At 36.9% G+C, this 20,748-nt stretch overlaps 1 protein-coding gene across 5 annotated transcripts in view; it reads right to left on the reverse strand.

Moving 5' to 3' along the window:
- Positions 1-20,748, reverse strand: part of LOC103093577 (mucin-16-like) — a 93,699-nt gene that overhangs the window by 47,344 nt on the left and 25,607 nt on the right. For all 5 annotated transcript variants that reach the window (XM_056820570.1, XM_056820569.1, XM_056820568.1 and 2 more), the window contains exons 4-9: positions 15,030-15,157; positions 14,841-14,908; positions 13,552-13,721; positions 12,870-12,908; positions 11,472-11,567; positions 6,204-6,851 (exon numbers count right to left, since the gene is read on the reverse strand). In XM_056820570.1, the coding sequence (XP_056676548.1) occupies positions 6,204-6,851; positions 11,472-11,567; positions 12,870-12,908; positions 13,552-13,721; positions 14,841-14,908; positions 15,030-15,157 (1,149 nt within the window). The remainder of the gene's footprint in view (positions 1-6,203; positions 6,852-11,471; positions 11,568-12,869; positions 12,909-13,551; positions 13,722-14,840; positions 14,909-15,029; positions 15,158-20,748) is intronic.

The raw sequence follows: 20,748 nt of genomic DNA on the forward strand, positions 1-20,748 counted from the left end.
TAATTGTATAATAGCCTTTGGACAATGTAATGAGCTAAATACCTCAAATTGATTTTAAGGGGTCTTCAAACATGAATTTTAGATTTTTTCTCAACTCTGATAATTTTGCCTGCCTCTTAGTTATTTGTAACAAGAAGTAAGGTTCATTTTAGTAGCTGAAGTGAAATGAAATTAAAATTCCCACCTCCCAATGGGACATTATAGTCTCATAGCAAAGGAGCTGGGAAGTAGATCCCAGGGCATGGTACCTCTGGATGGCTTCCAAAAGAGGGGCAACTCTCATTTTTAATATCTCAGCTCACTGTACTTTTTCACCAGAATGATTTTATAGATTCTTGGTGACTTTTTTATACCCAATATAAAAACAGTACAGACATTTTATTTTTCTCGTCCCCTCTGTCACATTTTTGTAATGACGGCAGTCATAGATGTTTAAAACACCTCAAACAAGCTTGAAAATTGTTACATACCTGAAAAACTTGTGACAAGTATCCAATTAGCTTTAAAAATCATACAGCAGACACATGTAAAATATGATAGTGGATTTGTTTGCTATTGTCATTAAATGGGCTAGTATAACTTTGGGGACTTTGATACCTTTCAAATGTACATTACATTCTGAACTACTGTTCTTTATAAAAACTGTTACTTTGTGAAAATAATTTGCTTGCACTCACAGTGGATCATGGCCAGTTTGAAGAGGAAATGGATTTTATTTTTTTGGGTGAAAAACCTTTGTACTCTACCCTTCCTTAGCTGACACAGTGTGTCCATGATTATAAGCTATATATTTTTATTTATCAAACTTTTTTATTATTGTTTTTGCTTGTATATGCAATATACTATTTCAGGTTTTTAAATTTTTTTCTGTCCTTTTTGTAATTGAAGCACATTGTCACCAGTATTGATAATATTTTCTTTAACTTTTTTTTTAAATTTTACAGTAATATAAATTTAAAAATACATTTGTTTTGATGTCAATGCATACCCAAAATGCTTTTTACTATAAAAATTATGTTAATGATTGCTTAAAAAATACATGGGACTTTGTTTAAAGATTTTTTCTGATTCTAGGAGAAGGGAACTAAGAGCCATTATAGAGTGACATGCAGCACATGGTCAACAAGAGATCAAACCAGTCATACATAGATTGATGACATTCTGTGCAAAGAGCTCAAGGACTTGAACCTAGTGTGAGACTCAAGGTTGTGGTGCTTGATATATGTTAAGATGCAGGACTCCTTGAGAACCATATCCCTAGAGAAAAATATATGAAAGTACCTAAGAACTGACCATTCTGTCTCCCCTATATTTGAGAATGAAGGTAAAATCAGACCAGGAATGACACTTCTCTATCAGTCCTCTTTTTCTTTTTCATACTATGGCAACTTCTTGCAGTTTTGGCTGCAAATGGGTAAGTGAAATATTATTGCGTTTTGTCCTACAGACTTGTGGCATAGAAATCACTTTAATTGAGCCCTGATACAAGGACCCATTTATAGGTTTATTTTCTTTTACTTAAATTTTTTACACATAAGACTTTGATAGTATACTTCATCCACAAATTATTTTCTCTTTTATTTATATTTTTTTTACTTCTCTTGCCAATTGATTCATACACCTCATAACACAGGCACGAATTCCTAAGGAATTCCTGTGTTTTTCAACACCCTCTTCAGGAGGGCATGGATAATTATTCTAAATTGCAAAGTTTAAATTCTTTTTGAGAGTAATTTTAGAATAAGAAACATGCTATCTCTCCAAACCCAGAAATTGAAAGGTTTGGAGAAGGCACCATGAAGATGCCTCCACAGACCACATGCTGCACAAGAAGATCCAGAGTGAACTTTGGGGTATGGGGGGATGAAAGCAATTATTTTGTATGCATATTCTTATGCCAAAGGGGACTGCCCCCAACTGGCTTTTTGTCAATGATCGTAGCAATTATTGGTTTTGTTCTCTTTTCCTCTTATCCTCAAATTGTTGTAATTTTAAAGTTGATATGTTTACAAGACATATCAGAGAGACTAGGCTTCCTCAGTTGTCGGGGGGTGTGTGTGTGTGTGTGTATAATTAAAAACCAGTTACCCTAAAAAAAGAACTACATATTCCAAGAGGCCACTGATTTCTTGTCATTAGGTACTTCCTGTAGACAGAGAAAAATATGAGTGCACTCTGAGGGTCTGCCTCCTCTTTTTACATGCATCCAGCAGTGATCTTGGTGAGTGGGAATTTTGAAAATGGCTAACTAGTCATGGGCAGGTGGTTTTTATTTTCTAGCCTCTTCATTCCTTGATTTCTAATGATCATTTAATAAAACTCCTCAAATGTAATTTTTTAAATTATTTAAGATATAATTTTAATTTTTACAGTTTCTCAGAAGGAGATTACAGGGATCCCTTTTCTGACTGTGAAGGCAAATCTCCTGTTGCATTGTTTGTATTCAGAAACAGATCCCAAGGGAGAGGAGTGCTAGAAGATAACAGTGCTTATAGCCTCAGGGGTGCAGTAGACTCTCCCTGGTCACAGTTCCAAGTAGGAAAAGATGGCTGGGGTTACTCACAAACCAGAGTATAGACCAGGAAGCTGTTGAAAACACCTTTGCTTGCATGATACCACATTTGAAGGACTGAAAGCAGATTGATCCCCAGAGTTAGCTCTGAAAGGCAGCTGCACAAAGAACCTGAAACTTAGAACAGAGCTCCATTAACCACAGGTAGAGATCCAATTTTAATTATCTTCTTTAAAATTAAAAGTTAAGGGCTGGAAATGAGCAAACAACAGAAAACAAAGTCAATATAGGAAGCTATTTTTGTGACAGAGAAAACTAAAACACAAACTCAGAAAAAGACAACAAATCTAGGAAGTGGAGTCAAGATGGTGGTTCAGAGAAAGCAAAAGTTCAAACCTCCAAGAACTTTTCCTCACCAAATCAAAAACACAATTCTTCGAGGGGACTGAAAACCAAATGTAACAACAGGACAGGGCTAGGGAATGCTCCTGCAGGACTCAACTTAAAAGGTATGCCCTACAAAAAAGCCTGAACTCTAGAACACATGGGTTCAAAGGGAAGGAAGAAGGAAGGTCCCAGGACCCTTCCTTCACCTACAGTGCAGAGACTCTAGCAGTGCCTGGAATTTCTAGGCTGGCAAGGGCTCTAGAGTCCAGAGGGGATTCCTAACTGGCACAAGGCTCAGGGTGTTGAACACAGGTGTCATAGAGGAAGCTGGAGAAGAGCAGAGCAGTAGCCTATTCACAGACTAAATATTCCATATCTTGCCCATCCTCCCTTCTTGAGGTTTTTGCCTCAGGGCACACCCACTTTGGCAGATCAACTCTGCCCTGGCTCAATCTTATCAATGGGGCAGATGAGAAGCCTTCAAAGGGCAGGGAATCTCAAGCTCCAACACACCTTCCCCTACAGACTAATCTGTGAGCCTTGAGGTATAAGCTTTAAGGGCAAAAGCTGCAACAAACTACATGGGAAAGTGAGAAGTCCAGCTCCTTTTCAACTTCTTCTGCCAGTTAGGGAAGATCTGACCTCAGGACTTATCAACACTATCATTCTAACCTAGTCAATCAGCAGAGCCGAGAAGTCCCTTCAGGCCAGAACAGTCAAAAATCTCAGAGTCAGCAAATAATGAGAGGGATAGGACTATAGGCAATTATGGAGTGCATGGGGAAAAAGGGGAAAAATATGAGTAAACAGGAGAAAAAGAAAAAAAGAAATTACAATCGACAGCTTCTATCTAGCAATGAACAAAGAGCAAATGGATCAGAGGAGGATCAAGGAACATGAAGCAAAAACACAGAAACTCCAGCAGCCTGGACATAGACTTTGGAAGAACTCAAAAACCAATTCAAAAAACAATTAAGAGACACTGATGACAAACTGAGTAAAGAACTTAAAAAGCCAAATAAGTCATCTGGAAACAGAATATAGTGTCTTAAATGCCAAAATTAACCAGCTTGAAAATGAGGCAAAGGAGCTGAAAGATCAGAAGGAGAAGGTTGACCAAAAAGCCAGAGATGAAATTCAGTCTTTAGAAATTAGAATGCAACAACTAGAAGGAAATGACTTCACAAGGCAGCAGGAAGCTATAAAACAAAATCAAAAGAATTTTAAAATGGAAGAAAATATGAAACACCTCATCCACAAAACAGGAGATCTGAAAAACAGATCCAGAAGAGACAACTTAAGAATCACTGGACTAGACAGGAAGATCATGACAAAAGAAAAATCCTGGACATCATTCTACAGGAAATTATTCAAGTAAACTGCCCCAACATTATAGAGCAAGAGGGAAAAGTAGAGACTGAAAGAATCCATAGACCACCCCCTGTACTCACTCTTCAACTGAAAACACCACAGAATGTTGTAATCAAATTAAAAAAACTACCAGACCAAAGAAGAAATATTACAAGCTGCTAAAAAGAAGTCATTCAGATACCATGGAACCACAGTTAGGATAACACAGCATCTGCCTGCATCTACACTGAAGGCCTGGAAGGCATGGAATATGATATTCAGGAAAGTAAGGGAACTAGATCTACAAGCAAGAATCAACTATCCCGAAAAACTGACTATGTTCTGGCAGGGGAAAATATGGTTCTTTAATAAAATACAAGACTTTCAAGCATTCATATAGGATAGACTAGACTTGCACAGAAAATTTGAAGCCCAAACACAGAATTCAAGAGAATTACCAAAACATAATTAAGAAAGGGGATAAAACCAAAAACAAAATTTTTTAAAGACACCCAATAAGTTAAAATGATTTGTATCCCTATAAGAAAAGAGGATATTGATAACTCTTTAAAATTTTTATTATCACCTGAGTAGGTAGAGGAATTATACATTGAAAGAACAGTGACAAGCTGTATAGGATCAAATGCCAAGACATATATATGAGTTAAACTAGAGTTTAAAAAGAAGATGCGAATACTAAGAGAAATGAGAAAAGAGACAAAGTGGGGTAAATTTATATGTCATAAAGAATCATGTGGTGGGAGTAGGGGAGAACACCAATATATTGGAAGGGTAAGGAGGTCAGAGAAAGTAAATACTTAAAGTTCATAGCATTGGGAATCTCATGCCTCACTCTGCAACTCCTATTTTCAAGGCTGTGGATAGGAAGGAATGAAAGGCACCGAGGAGTTCTTACACTGTAGTGCTAAAGGAAAGTGATGGAGACAGAGATGGTGCTTGAGAAAATGAGAACAGAAAGGAAAACCACAACGAACTGAATGAAAACTATTGAACACATCCATATATGAAAATTACAGGAAAGGGTACAATCTATTGGATATAGATGTGGTGTGGGTGACACATGCTCTGCTTGGATCAGTCACTGAATCATGTGGTTGGAGGAGGAAAAAACTACATCCTGATCTCTGGAGGGAGCTGTTCATTTTTGCAACCTCACCCCCTCAGCCTTGCATAGGGCCGACATCATAAAAGCTTGGGTCATCTAACCATCTATTTGCTTTGCAACTATGGACCCATTAGTTAGCCAACCATTCCATTGATATAGGGTTCTCTCTTCCCCCACCATGTCTGCTTAAAGAGTGTTCACCATGGTCCAATAGAAAGAACTTTAGACAAGAGTCAGAAGACCTACAATTTGAATCCTGGCTTGAACACCTTCTGAGTTTTCTTGGTAGAACCTCCAAATGGGTCTTTCTTAGTACTATCCTATTAATATTGTAGGCCTTATATTTGTTAGCTATAGACTAGGCATGATATGTGTTAGCTATTGTTGATCTGTCCAGTGCAGGTATGAATGGGTTGATAGTAACTGTAGCCCTGGACATGTTTCTCAATCCTATCCACAAAGTACTAGGAGGTGTTTTTGTCTACAACTGCCAAATGGGTGTGTAGTCACAATTCCAAACAAAGGCTTATCTTCTCCATCCCTCAAAAGCTCCATCCTTATTATCAATCTTTTCTGATCAAACTTTTGCATATGGGCAGAAAATAACAGATCTAGGATTTGCACCCAGGTCCTCTGACATGAATGCATGCTCTTTCTACTGTATCACACACCCTTCATGAGTCATTAAGGGATAAAAGATAAGCCTAACTGCCTCCATGGATATGTCAGACTTGGAATCTATAACTATGATGACTGTTTCCTTCCTATATTTCAATAAAATACAACTCCATGTTCCAGCAGGGAAGATAATGAAGGAACTGTTCTTACCAGTGTCTGCAATAGTTGTCATGGTGGTCCCGGTGGATACTTTATTTGTGATAATGAGAGGGGAGGCTGAGGTGGTAGGCAAATCACTTGTGGACAGAACCACAGTCTCAGATCCTCTGCTGTTGTCCATTGTGGCTGTGGAGTCAGTCAGGGCCAGCCCTTTCTTTGCAGTAGTCATTGCTGTGGTCTCTGAATTCACTGTGTCCAGAGAGGTCATTGGCTTTGGATCTTCTCTACTGACACTGGAAAGACTTGTGGCTGAAGTGCTTGTAGACCCTGCTGGGAGCACATTGGTCAAGGGGAAGGTTGTGGTTGATGCTGTGGTGTCATGGATAGCAGGGTTTGAAGGAACACCTATGGAGTTCCCTCCTCCTGTCCCAGCCACAGGTGGGGTAGATATTTCAGCAACGAACACAGTTTTAGATGGGCTGATCACTCCAGACCAGGCAGCTGGTGCTACCATTGTCTCTGGCAAGGCAGAGGAAGCAGGCACAGTGATTCTTTCCAAAAACGAAGTACCAGAGGGAGTGGTTGGGGTTGTTATTGTTGCCAGAACAGAGTGTGTTCTTACTGCAGGGCTACAAGTTGTAGTGGTCTTTACTTTTCCAGCTCTGGTCCTTATCCTGCCCTTGCTTTCTGCACTGAGCCCTGTGATCAGAAGGGTGGATAATTGAGTTACAGGATGTTTTGGACTATGGTCCATTTTCCATTAGCTTAGCAATGAAGGGGTTCCTACTTGACTTCTACACTACATGAATGAGGGAGGAATCAGTACAATTTAATGTTAATTGATATATCCTTCCAAGGAAGTAGTTTTGTTTTGCTTTTGACTTCCCCTCCTCGACTAGACCCTCACCCGTTCTATAATTTTTATGTCTTCCTATCTCTTTTGTCTATCTCCCCCTATTTCCCTTCTGAGTATTCTACATTTCCACATCTAATTCTGTCAAAGGTATGTATGGGAATATGTATTCAGTCCTCCTTTGTCCATTCAGATAAGAGTAAGTTTCAAGTGATGCCTGTTCTTCCAACTCCTTCCTCCATATATGTATATTCTTCTTCTAGAATACTCAAATTATGAGGAATAATAAATTCCACCTACATGTTCCTTATTTAATAGATGACATATTCCTTTTTCCCTCCCCCTTTCTCAAGCAACAGAAAATTGGAAGGGATTAAAAAGTTATAATGTTGTTCAATTCTCATGTGGCAGAAAAGAATCCTGCAAAATTCTAATTTTTTCAAGGCTCAATGGAGTTAAATACAAATTGTATGCAAAATAAATACAAAGAAACTGGGTTTATCATTCAAGGCTCTATGTAATTCAATTCAATAAGCATTCATTAAGACATTGTTGTTAAACCACAGAAAGCTTGGGTCTAGCCAATTTTAACTGATATGACTCCCTTCCATATACACTCTGACAACTGGAATCCTCTTCACACTTCATGTGTATCCAGAATTTTTCTTTCTATATGTCTTGCTCACACTGTATTCTCTGAATGGAATATTTGTACCCTCCACTGTGAAATGATTAAATTCACCCAATTTTTAAAAAAATATCAGTTTTAATGCCATCTCTTCTGTGAAACCATTCCTGCTATTCTCTCAACAATTTTATATTGTTTCTAGTGGTAAAATTAAAAGTGAATTCTATCAAACATTCAAAGAAATATCAGTCCCAATCTTACATGAACTATTATCAAAAATAAATAATTCTATTAAAATTATTGCTATTATATAGTCTAGATGCCTAGACTATATAGATAGATAGGGAAAGACTAAAGAAGGAAAACAAAATTAAAGTCCATACTATCCCTAATGAATAATGATTAAAAATTATAAAACATTAGCTAAACAATAGTCACTTTGTTTAAAAGATTTTCCACTGTTGCTGGACTGTATTCCATGAATGGGAGCTTGGTTCTGTACCAGGAAAACTATAAACATATTGCCATCAGGTTAAAAAAATAATAAATCTTATTATAATAAATGCAGTAAACACTTTGGCAGGAAATACCATCTGTGTTTAAAATTATGTTTAAAAACTTCAGAATGAATAGATATTTTTCTCCATATGGTAAGTAGTATTTAGCAAAGACCAACAGTCAGCCACAAACATATATAACATAGTAATTTTAAAGGTCTGTCCAATTAAATTGGGAGAAAAATAAGAACAACCATTATCACCAGTAATTGTAGAAATAAAACTAAAAATGGAAGCTATAGTAATAAAAAAAGAAATTAAAAAAGGAGTGTAGTAAGGGGGGAAAATTATTTGTATTTGCAGATGATATGATGGAAAAAACAGAACATTCCTCAAGTTTTGTCTATTAGCAACCAAGATCAAGCAGGAAGAGATAGGAAAAGGAATCCAATCTAAATAAATAAAGAATTATAAAATATTTCTGAATCCATACATCACAAAAAGAATTATGTGAACAGGATTAGTGGTGGCTACCCAGCTGAAATCTCCTAATATTCCCATCCAAACATTTTAAAATAACAACTCCAATCAAATTTTCCACTTGCAGAGTCAACAAAAAGGCAAAGTGAGACATGTCGGTTTCCTAAGAAAACTTAAGAAGTTAGCAGGAGAAACCTGTGACTCAGTGGGTGTGGGGCAGATCTGTCCCTAACACACAGACAAGTAGCAACTGTTGGTAAAGGGGTCAGTCATCTGCCCGAAAGAAATTAAGAGGCTCCCTACCCCACCCCCCCTTGATGGCAGTGGGTATGGATAGCACTGACTGACAACTCTATTGTCCATATTCTGTTCTGCATCACAGGTTCCAAGGTAGAAAACAGTTCTACTAGTCCTTCACAAGGGATCTGGAGCCCTTCTCCAGTTCCAAAGGAAAGAAGAAGGCTAGTTCTTGCAGCTGAAGTGGACCAGGAGCCTCTTGAGCCTCTTCCTGGGTAAAGTTCAGAGTGCAGGCTTGGAAAGCCATGACCAAACCTATTGCAGAATCATACTACTTTGGAAACAAACAAACAAAAAATTAACAGCACTATAGAACCAGCTCTGAAAAGAACAACAGCTTGAGGCCAGGACTTTCCTCCCTCCATTGAGCAAAGCTTCATTTTTATATGAAGTTCAAAATCAAGAAATGGGCTGGAAAAATTAGCAAACAACAAAAATGAATTTGATCATGAAAAGCTATTATATTGGCAGGGAAAACCAAGAATAATCTCAGAAGAAGACAACAATGTGAAACCCTCAAAGAAAACATAATGAAAATCGCTACTAATTTGTCCTAAACCCAATTCTGGAATTTCTGGAAGAGTGAAAGATAGAGGTAAGATATATAGAGGAAAAACTGGAGAAGAAATCTGTGAAAAGAGAATTAACACCTTGGCAAAAGGAGCCAAAAATATTGAAGGAAATAACATATTAAAAACAAAATTGGTGAAATATAAAAGAAACCTACAAATTTCCTGATGTACTCCTTAATAAGAAGGACTGACATAAAATGATGAACAATAATTCACAAAAAAAAGAATTCTTTAAAAAACTGAATTGGGCAAATGACTAAAGAGGTACAAAATCTCACTGATGAAAATGATTCTTTCAAAATCAGAATTGTTCAGCTATAAGCTAATGATTTCTTAAGACATCAAGAAACAATACAACAAAGGTGAGGGAATGAAAAGTTAGGAAAAATGTGAAATATTTCACTGGAGAAACAACTGACCTAGAAAATAGATATGAAGAGATGATCTAAGAATTATTGGATTACCTGAAAGCCATGGTCAAAGAAAGTGCAAGAGCATAATCTTTGAAGAAATTATCAAGGAAAGATGCCTTGTTATCTAAGGAATTGAAAGAATTCACTGATCTCCCCCTGAAAGGGATTTAAAAATGGAAATTCTCAGGAATATTATAGTCAGAGGAAACACTTCAAGGAGTCAGAAAGAAACAACTCCAATATCATGGACACAGTCAAGATCATACAAAGTATGGCTTCCAAGTTCAAGGGGTGACCAGTTTGGAATATGATATTCTGGAAGGCAAAGGAGCTAGGTTTTACAACCTAAAACAAACAAGCATTTCTCATGGAGAGACCTGAATTGCATAGAAAATCTGACATCTCAAAAAGAAGCCTCAAAGCAGAAAACAATAAGCATTAAAAAGTAATCAAAAACAATTCAATGAACTTAAATTGTTTATATTCCTATATGGGAAGATGACATAGCTAAGTCTTAAGAACTTTATGATTATTAAGGCAGTTAACAACAGTTTATGTATAAGAGGACATAGGTATCAGGCTATGAGATTGGAATGATTCCTAAAAAAGAATGAAGGGATGATAATGAAGTAACCCCAGAAAGACCAAAGATGGAAAAAAATACCCATCTGCATTTTAAGGGGACAGACCTGGTTTTACATACCCTCCAGAAGAAAAAGATGTTAGGGCAGATAACAAAATGCTTTCTGGGTGGTAAGAGACAAAAGAGGAATTTTAGGAATAGCAAAGGGCGCCTGGACTAACATTTGACTAAGTGAAGATAAACACTCCCTGGTTAACATCCCCATTGTAAATCTAAGAATTGTTCCCCCCCATCTTGGGTTCTGCATTCCTGTGTTAAGAGTTTGTTTCTTAGATAAGAATTCTGCAATGTATATAATTTTGTCTTTAATGTCAAACCAAGGCAGTTTTCCACTAGGGAACTCTGCCCCAGCTGGTAGATCCTTTATTTCTCTCTTTTATTAACAAATTATGGTTCCAATAATTGAAATTCTAGGTGTTTGAACTCATTTGTGAAATGTCCCACTTCAATAAAGAGGTATGCACTGGAAGAAGAGGGATGGAAGAGTTAGAATGGGGGAGATTTTTCACATAAGGTACAAAGAAAGTGTTTTTACATTGGAGGGGAAAAGTATACATTTTATATGTCATATATAATATTTATATATATTATAAATTTATACATTTTATAAATTAACAAAATTTTTAAAAGAGCTATTCTACAGTTGAGAAATGGTCCAAGAATATCAATGGGCTATTATATGCATACACACAAAGGAACAAAAGAAATAGAAAAAATCCCCCCTGAGCTCTTCATCCAAAGGCTGGTATCACAACATACTTCAGGGTAGAGAGTAATGGGATGAAATTGTCAAGTCTTACAACCTAATGACAAACTCCCCCATCAGTGATTGTCCTGGTCTCAGATTATGAAGACAATTCCATATCTCAAAATTGAAAACAAGTGCCCAAGCAAAGATAAATACCAGTATAAGAGAAAGGAAAAATATTTTCTTACCTATAGCACATAGAGTGGATTCACGAATCAAGAGACCACTAGTCAGTGATTCAATGTCTTCTGATGCTCCATGGTCTGGTATAAGGGTGACAGGCACTAGAAGAATAAATGAGAACATATATGTCAGCCACAGGAATGGGGGTAGAAAGGACAATATGTTGTCCCCTTATATTCTAAAGAAAATGCCAAAATATGTACCTTCTTTACTTCATCCTTCATCCAGCAGAGAATCTCTCTAGTATTCCCATTCTTTAATTTTGTTTCCAAACTCTCCTTATCTACTGGCAGCTTTCCTTCAACCCCATATGAAAAAGAGCCTTCATTTTATCCACCTGTCCCTGATAGCTATCATCTCCTATCTCTCTTCCCTTTTGTCACTGAAATTTTTGAGAAGGCTATCTATAAAAGGGCTTCCACTTCCCTTCTTCCTACTCTCTTTTTAACTGCAGTTTGGTTTGAGAAAGTCAAATTCTAATTTGACTTTCTCCATTTTGTGGCTTTGGGAAACTTCATCTCCCATAGCTATGAAATTGCACAAGCTGTCTTCTGTACCTGGAATGGCCTCCTTCCACCCCTCCAACTCAGACAACCCCCTTCCTCCCCACTTTGGTTCAAGACTCAGCTCCAGTACCACCTTCTACATGAAACCTTTCATGATTCCCTACACTCTTCCTCCATACCTACACCTTGTTAATAGTATTTTTAGTTTATATTCAACACATATTCATCTCTGTAATTGTTAGCCTTGTTAGAATATATGGACCTTGTTAAGAAGGGATCATTTCATTCTTTGTCATACATGACACCTGGGCATATGTCTCTCCTGCCATCTCCATTTCCTATTTTATATATTAGGTTTAATTAAACCTCTCCAGGGGAGAAAAACCAGAAGAGAAGTTAAGCATTAGCTTATTCCTACCTGAAATGCCTGAAGATCATGATGACTGAGCAAGACACATGTTTAGGGAGAGTGTAGTTATTGAAAGAGCAGAGGATAAAAACATTATTAATGAAAACTATTGGGCAACTTTGGTGAATGAAGAATATAGGGGAGAGGCACAAGTCTCTCTGGAATGTTGGGAGATCCCCTCAATGTATCAGATTACAAAGACCACAAGTTCTGACTCTTAATCTTGAACATGAAGGAGATAGGGATAGCCTGTTTTTCCAATCCCATTGGATAATTTCCCCCTTTGAACTAGTTATAGCAAAAACAAAATAGAGAAATGAGTAAATGAAGTTTCAACTTTAGCCATATCTAATAGCATATCTCATTCTGAGCCCCTATCACCACTTTTATTCCTCTGCCCTACATTGCTCCCTTCCAAGAAGATAAACAAATTTTTTTTTTCATTGTAGTGTCCCATTAAATAGAGAATAAAGAAATCTAAAACTCACTCTTTGTGGATCTGATTCCTGGCAGCTTATAGTGATACCCTAGTTGGAGAAGGGAAAAGAAAAGAAGAAAGAAATAAATTCAGAGGGAACAAGTGTTGGAGAGAAGGTGAGGGCAGGGAAGGAAAAGGCAAGAACTAGTAGATGAAAGGAGCGAAGAGAAGAGAATAGGAGAAGAAAAAAGAGAATAGGACAGAAGAGATGTGAAGACAAGATTTTGGGAAAGATAAAGAAATGAGAAGACAAAAAAGAAAGAGAAAAGAGAGGGAGAGAAGAAAGAAGAAATATAAAAGGAGAGAGAGAGAGAGAGAGAGAGAGAAAGAAAGGAGAGAATTTGAGTAGGGTATCTATTTGTGGGCAAAGAAAGGAGTAATGGAGAGGAGTTGTTGTTGGGGCCCATAGGGAAAATGGTGCTTCAGCATTCAAGAGGAAGGAATTCATGGCATACTTGTTGGTTGAAGGAGCCTAAGAACAATCCAGTCTCTTCTGATCTTGAGTAGTGAATTCCCCATTTCTTCATCGTTTGTCACCACTTTGAGGGCCAGTGCTCCCAGGAGTGAGAGAGAAACCATGAAAACAAAGGAGACCCAAAAGGAAAGAAGAATTTGGGGCAGGTGTGTTGTTTTTTGGAAAGGGAACCACCCAGAGAAAGAGAGGCACATGTCCCAAAAGTCAAGCTATTTACCATTCACAAAGAGGCTATCATTCTCTATAACCAGGTGTTTTAGATTTCTTCTGTAGAGCTGTTCAGTCAGCTCCCAGTAAACCTTCTTTTTGTTCACTACAGGCTTGGAGGAGTCCTTCTTAAAAATGCAAAGTACATTCACTGCAGTTGCTATGTTGTTCTTCAGAGACCTGGAAATTAATGTTTCAGACAAGTGGTTTCAAATATAGCCCTTCCTGGGAGTCACATGAGTCAGAATAAGGATAGTTCCAATCTGATTTTAATGTGTTAATGTGTTAGTTTATTAATTTAAAAAAGCAATGTATAAATGTATATGGTTTTCTGAGTCATAATGCAGGCTATTGGGACCCTGATGTATAATTTCGTGGTCATCTCAGTTTCTTTTTGAGTTTGACACCACTGGTTTAGTTTCTGAAATTTAGTTATTCAGAGAACACTCTTGAGAGAAGTGGCTGATTTGGAATAAAGGTTTAGAGATGATTGTAGATTTAGAGTTGAAAAGGACATTGGGAGCCATCACATACAGCCTTCTCATTTTGTAGAGGAAAGAGATTGAGGCTAAGACAGTTTATGTGACTTGCACAGGGTCACACATCTGCTAAGTGTCTGAGAGAAAATTTGAACTCTGTTCTTTCTGATTCCACACTTAGCACTTTATCCACTACAATGGAATTAGCAGTGCTCTGTAAAGTCACTTATTTATGTCACTTATTTACATGTTTACAAGTGTCAATGGGGTCTGATTATTTTCAGTAGTTTCTTTATAATAGTGGAAAGAACATTGAATTTAAAATCAAAGGGCAAGCGTGCTCAAATTCTGACTATCTTTGACCTGGGAACAGTTATTGGGATCTGCTTGGGTCTTCATTTTTTCATCTGTAAATGAAAAGAATGGTCCAGATGACTCCTACTGTCCCTTCCAGCTTTTAATCTATAATCCTATGATTCTAAAGAAAGTTAATGTTGACATGTTAGTAATTCATCATTTTCTAAGCACTCACTTGGTGCCTCCTATGTTATTCCATTCATGTGGAGTTATAAAGTGAAAACAGATGCTAACTTATCTTTGGAAAGAGTAATGGGGAAAGAATATTTCTCCACCTGGGAAAGGGTAGAAGGAACCTAGAATATTTTAATGGCTTCTTGGTTGGGGGATTTTATTCATTACAACTTGGGAAAGAAGGAATTGCTATTGGGAAGCAGAAGAAGAAACAGCCTGGGCATCATCTGAATGAAATGGGAATGTACTGATCCCTAATATCTGAGCTAATGTCTTGCATTATTCTCACCTCAGTGAGATCCCACTGCATCCATAATACTGAGATCCAAGCCTGCTCCTTCGAAACAATACCTTGAGCTGGAAACAAAAGGAGAGAAGGGAACTTCTGTGTACCTGGCTAGAGCAAGCTTGAATACACAGGGCTAAGGAAGGTAGCATGGGAGAGAGGAGATAGAAGAGAGTGGAGGTGGAGTCTCACCAGGACTTGCAGGATATGCTCAGCAGTCTTGAATGTTCTGGAATCCTTTTGACTCATCTTTGTTGTGTAAAACATGTTGGTAATAGTGAAGCTGAGTGTGAAGGTCTTGTAGCAAGAGCTCCATGATTCTGTACAAAAGGAAAGGTATCCCATTGGATGAGCCTTGCAAATGTTATTCAAATGAGAGAAAATCCTTTGTAAGCCTTCAAATTCTATCTAAAAGCTAGTTATTGTGATGATCATTACCCATGATCATCACCATTATTCCAGGTGACAATGTTCTAGACCTTCCTCAGAGAAAAACTCAGCAGATTGAACCCACTAATGAAATTCTGAGGATCCCTCCAGCCATACACACTTTTTCTAGCAGTGTTAAAAATTGTGGATTTGGAGTTAGAAGCCTGTGGGAAGCTGAAAAATCCCCACTGGCTGACAAAGTTACAGTTTGGGAGATGGGCACTATAAGGCAGCTTCCTGAAAATGAGCCCCCCACTGATCCCACTCTGTGACTTCTCTCTCTCTCCAACTTCCCTTACTAATGGACTTGTTATGAATATTGTCTCCTTCCCAATAGAGGAATAATAATATGAGAGCAAATACAGGGATAACACAGATATGACTTGTTATGAATATTGTCTCCTTCCCAATAGAGGAATAATAATATGAGAGCAAATACAGGGATAACACAGATATATCCCACCTTAATCCCCTCCCAGATTATTACCCTAAAAGACTGCATTCACAGAATTCAAACCTAAAGATCATTACCCCCCACCCCCCTCTCTCCTTTCCCTCTCCACAGAGTTGCACATTCATTCCTATTACAAGCCAGGCAAGCCAAGAACATCAATCACCTTCAAGATACACTCCATTGCAGACAGAAACCAGGCAACATTGCCAGGTGTTTAAAGTAACACAAGGAAAATAGAACTTGTAAATTGTGGAACCCCCAAATATGGTCTGTCTCAAATTATCTTCTAACCATGTACCTAGCTACAAAATGTTTTGTTATTCATCTTCTAAATAATTGTGATTGATTATGAAAGCTGACCAAAAGTATCAATGATTCTCCTTAGATCAGGGAGAACTAACCACTAGATCATTCTGTTTATATCACTCATCTATGGTACCAATATTTCATTGACTATCTCCTTATGCTATGCATCTGTTGTTAAGTTCTATGGAAACATATGTAGAAAATGGATTGTGTGCCAAAGAAGTATGTAATCACTAACCTATATAAATTGTATTCCTGTCATGTCCTATGTTTTTGCCTTTGTTTCCTCACAAGTAAGATAGGAGGTTAATCCATTTTCAAAGTTAAGTACTGATTACTTAATAAAAATTGCTGAAAATACTGAAAATTCGTCTTGCAGAAGTTATGGATAGACCAGGAGTCTTGCATGACATAAAATTCCAAATGGGTACATGAGTTAGATACAACAGGTGATATAAAATGAATGAGAGCAATGAGGAAAATTTTAACTTACATATTAAAGGACAGGGAGATAGTTCATGATCACATGAGAAATAAATAGGAAAGCATGATAAAATGGACAATTTTGCTTACATAAAATCAAATTGTTTTCCCCTTAAAACAAAACCAATTTAATAAATTAGAAGGGAATAGTGTATTTGGAGGGAAAAAAAATCTTTGCTTCAACTTCTTCTGAGAAGGATCTCATTTCTAATTTCCAATAATTCAAATTTATATGAATAAAAGCCAAATGCAAAGCCAACTTGGTGGAGAAGGTAGAAATCCCTCATCTGATCTCTATCAAATTACCCTTTAAAAACCTGATGAAATGCATTACCTGAATTGTGAAGCAGTATTATAACACAAAAAACAACAACTGATTTTCCAGCATAAAACAACTTAGAAAGCTAGCAGGACAGATGGTAGAGGTGGAAGTGGAGCACATTGCACCAGGACAGGCCCCACCAAGCCAGCAGGCCTTGACCACAACTAAAGTAACAGGAAAGGCTTCTGGAGCATTAATCCCCAGATAATAAATGGGTGGGGGAGTAGACAATTGCTTAGAAGGAGATTACATGGGTCCCTTTATACTCACTCTTAAGGTAATTCTTGTTGCATTGCTCATATTCAGATCCTAGTTTGTGGGAGAGATTCTCAGGGTGGAGAAGTGCTAGCAGAAACCAGTACTTGTAGCCAAAGGAGAGCAGGAGACTCTCCCTGGTCACAGTTCCAAGGAAGGAAAGAGTGCTTAGGGTTACTCACAAAGCAGAAAACAGACCAGAAGAGTATTAAACACACCTTCGCTTTCATGATTCTAAATTTGAAGGACTGAAAGCAGATTGATCCACAGTGTTAACTCTGAGGGCAGCTATACAAAGAAACTTAAACTTGGAGCAGTATTCAATTCACCACAGGTACAGATTCAATTTTAACTGTTATGCTTAAAATGGAAAGGAAAGGGCTAGAAATGAACAAACAGAAGAAAAAGAAATTCAACATACAGACCTATTTTGGTGATAGAGAAAACCAAAACACAAACTCAGTAGAAGACAATAAAATCAATGCTGCTGCATGCAAACTTTCCCATAAAAATAAGGATTGCTCTTAAGCTTAAAGAGAATTAATGGAAGAAGCTCAAAAAAGAGCTTTAATGATCAAATAGATGAGGTAGAAGAAAATTCAGAAGTGATGAGAGTGATACAGGAAATTCATGTAAAAAAAGCCAACACCTTGGTAAAAGAGGCACAAACAATATTGAAAAAAATGAAAATCTTTTAAATAAGAGTATACGAAGTGGTAAAAGATATAAAAATTCAATGAAGAGGTGAACTCTTTCAAAAAGTAGAATTGACCATATGGAACGAGATACACAAAAATACACTGAAAAATCCCTTGAAAGGCAAAATTAGCAGTAGGGGAAAAAAGAGGCATAAAAATTTGCGGAGGAAAACAACTTTAGAAATTCTAATGGGCCAAATGAAATATGAAGTACAAATCCTCACTCAAGAAAATTATCCCCTGGTGTCTATCAATGGGAGAATTGCTGAACAAATTGTGGTATCTGATGGTGAGGGAATACTATTGTGTTGAAATGATTGTTGAACTGAAGGAATTCCATGTGAACCACACAGACACCTTCAATAACTGATGCAGAGAGAAATGAGCAGAACCAGGAGAACATGGTACACAGAGACTGATACATTGTGACAGCACAATCAAATGTAATGGAGTTCTCTACTAGTATCAATGCAATGTTCTAGGACAATCTATAGGGATTTATGAGAGAATGCCAACTACAACCAGAGAAAGAGCTGTGATTGTAGAAATGCTTAAGAAAAACATTCTATTGATCATATGGTCTGATGTTTTATGATTGGGGATTTTGACTTTTTGACTTTTTATTTTTTTAACTTTGAATTGAAAAAAATATTTAATTAATTTAGAATATGTTTAACATGGTTACATGATTCATGTTCTTTTTCTCCCCTTATGCCCCACCCCCATAGCTGACACACAATTCCACTGGGTTTTTCTTGTGTCATTGATGTATCAAGAAAAGATAAGGACTGTAAAATGATTCTAAGTCACATGTATCAAAGAAAGATACATTGATCAAGACCTATTTTCATATTATAATTGCACTACGGTGACCATTTAGAGTCTACATTCCCAGTCATATCCCCATCAACCCATGTGATCAAGCAGATGTTTTTCTTCTGTGTTTCTATTCCCACAGTTCCTCCTCTGAATGTGGATAGCTATCTTTTCCAAAAGTTCCTCAGAATTGTCTTGGATCATTGCATTACTGCTAATAGAGAAGTCCCTTACATTTGATTGTACAAGAAGTGTATCAGTCTCTGTGTTGTCCTGGTTTTGCTCCTTTCACTCTGCATGAGTTCCTGGAGGTTGTTCCACTTCACATGGAATTCCTCCAGTTCATTATTCCTTATAGCACAATAGTATTCCATCACCAACAGATACCACAATTTTTTCATCCATTCCTCATTTGAAGGACACCATTATTTTTCCAGTTTTTTGCCACCACAAAGAGCATGGCTATAAATATTTTGGTACAAGTTTTTTTTTTTTCCTATGATCTCTTTGGGGTATTAGAAATGCAGCAAGAGGTATGGCTGGATCAAAGGGAAAACAATCTTTTAAGCCCTTTTGGCATAGTTCCAAATTGCCATCCAGAATGGTTGGATCAGTTCACAACTCTATCAGCAATGTATTAATGTCTCAATTTTGTCACATCCCCGCCAACATTTGCTATTTTCCTTTGTGGTCATGTTAGCTAATCTGCTAAGTGTGAAGTGGTAAATCAGAGTTCTTTGGATCTGCATTTGTCTAATTATAAGTCATTTAAATATTTTTATGAGCTTATTGATAGTTTTTATTTCTTTATCTGAAAATTGCCTATTGCCCCTTGCCCATTTGTCAACTGTAGAATTGCTTGTTTTTATTTTTTTGTACAATTGATTTAATTCATTATATGTCTGAGTAATTAGACCTTTGTCAATTGTTTGTTATAATGATATTTCCCAAATTTTTGCTTCTCATCTAATTTTGGTTGCATTGGTTTGTTTGTACAAAACCATTTTAATTTAATGTAATAAAAGTTATATATTTTACATTTTGTAATTTTTTCCAACTCTTGCTTGGTCTTAAAAACTTTCCTTTCCTAAAGATCTGGCAAGTATACATACTATACTGTGTTCACCTAATATATTTATAGTTTCCTTCTTTATATTCAAGTCATTCACCAATTCTGTGTTTATCTTGGTATAGGGGGTGAGATGTTGATCTAAACATAAATCTTTCCCATACTGTTTTCCAGTTTTTGAGCAGTTTTTGTCAAATAGTTATTTTTGTTCCAAAAGTTGGGAACTTTATAGACTGTCTTGCCAAGGTCACTTACTCGAAGCCTATTTCACTGGTCCTCCCTTCTGTCTCTTAGCCAGTACCATATTGTTTTGATGACCATTGCTTTTTGGTACCATTTAAGAGTATCATACTGCTAATGGCCATCTTCCTTCATTTTTTTTTTCATTATTTCCCTGGATATCCTTGATCATGTACTTCCAAATGAACTTTGTCATAGTTTTTTTCTAATTCAGTAAAAAGATTTCTTGGTAGTTTGAAAGATATGGCACTAAATAAGTAAATTAATTTGGGTAGGATGGGTCATTTTCAATATGTTATCTCATCCTACCTATAACCAGTGAATGTTTTTTCAATTGATTAGATTTAGTTTTAGTTGTGTGGAAAGTATTTTGTAGTTGTGTTTGTATAATTCCTCTGTTTGTCTTGGCAAATAGATCCCTATATATTTTATATTGTCTAGGGTCATTTTAAATTGAATTTCTCTTTCTAACATCTGCTGTGTGGATATGTTGGAAATATATAGAAATGCTGATGATTTCATTTCTGTGGGTTACTTTTTTTTTTAGTTTTTAAAACATTATTTTATTTGGTCATTTTCATACATTGTTCATTGGAAACAGATCATTTTCTTTTCCTCCCCCTAACCCCCCCCCTTCCCTAGCTGACCCACGATTCGTCTGGGTATCACATGTGTCCTTGCTCTGAACACCATTACCTTGCTGTTGGTATTTGTATTAGGGTGCTCATTTAGTATCTCTCCTCGATCATGTCCCCTCAACCTCTGTAGTCAAACAGTTGCTTTTCCCCGGTGTTTTTACTCCCTCAGTTTGTCCTCTGCTTGAGGATAGTTTTTTTTGT

This window comes from Monodelphis domestica, chromosome 3, assembly GCF_027887165.1.
Source record: "Monodelphis domestica isolate mMonDom1 chromosome 3, mMonDom1.pri, whole genome shotgun sequence".
NCBI lineage: Eukaryota > Metazoa > Chordata > Mammalia > Didelphimorphia > Didelphidae > Monodelphis > Monodelphis domestica.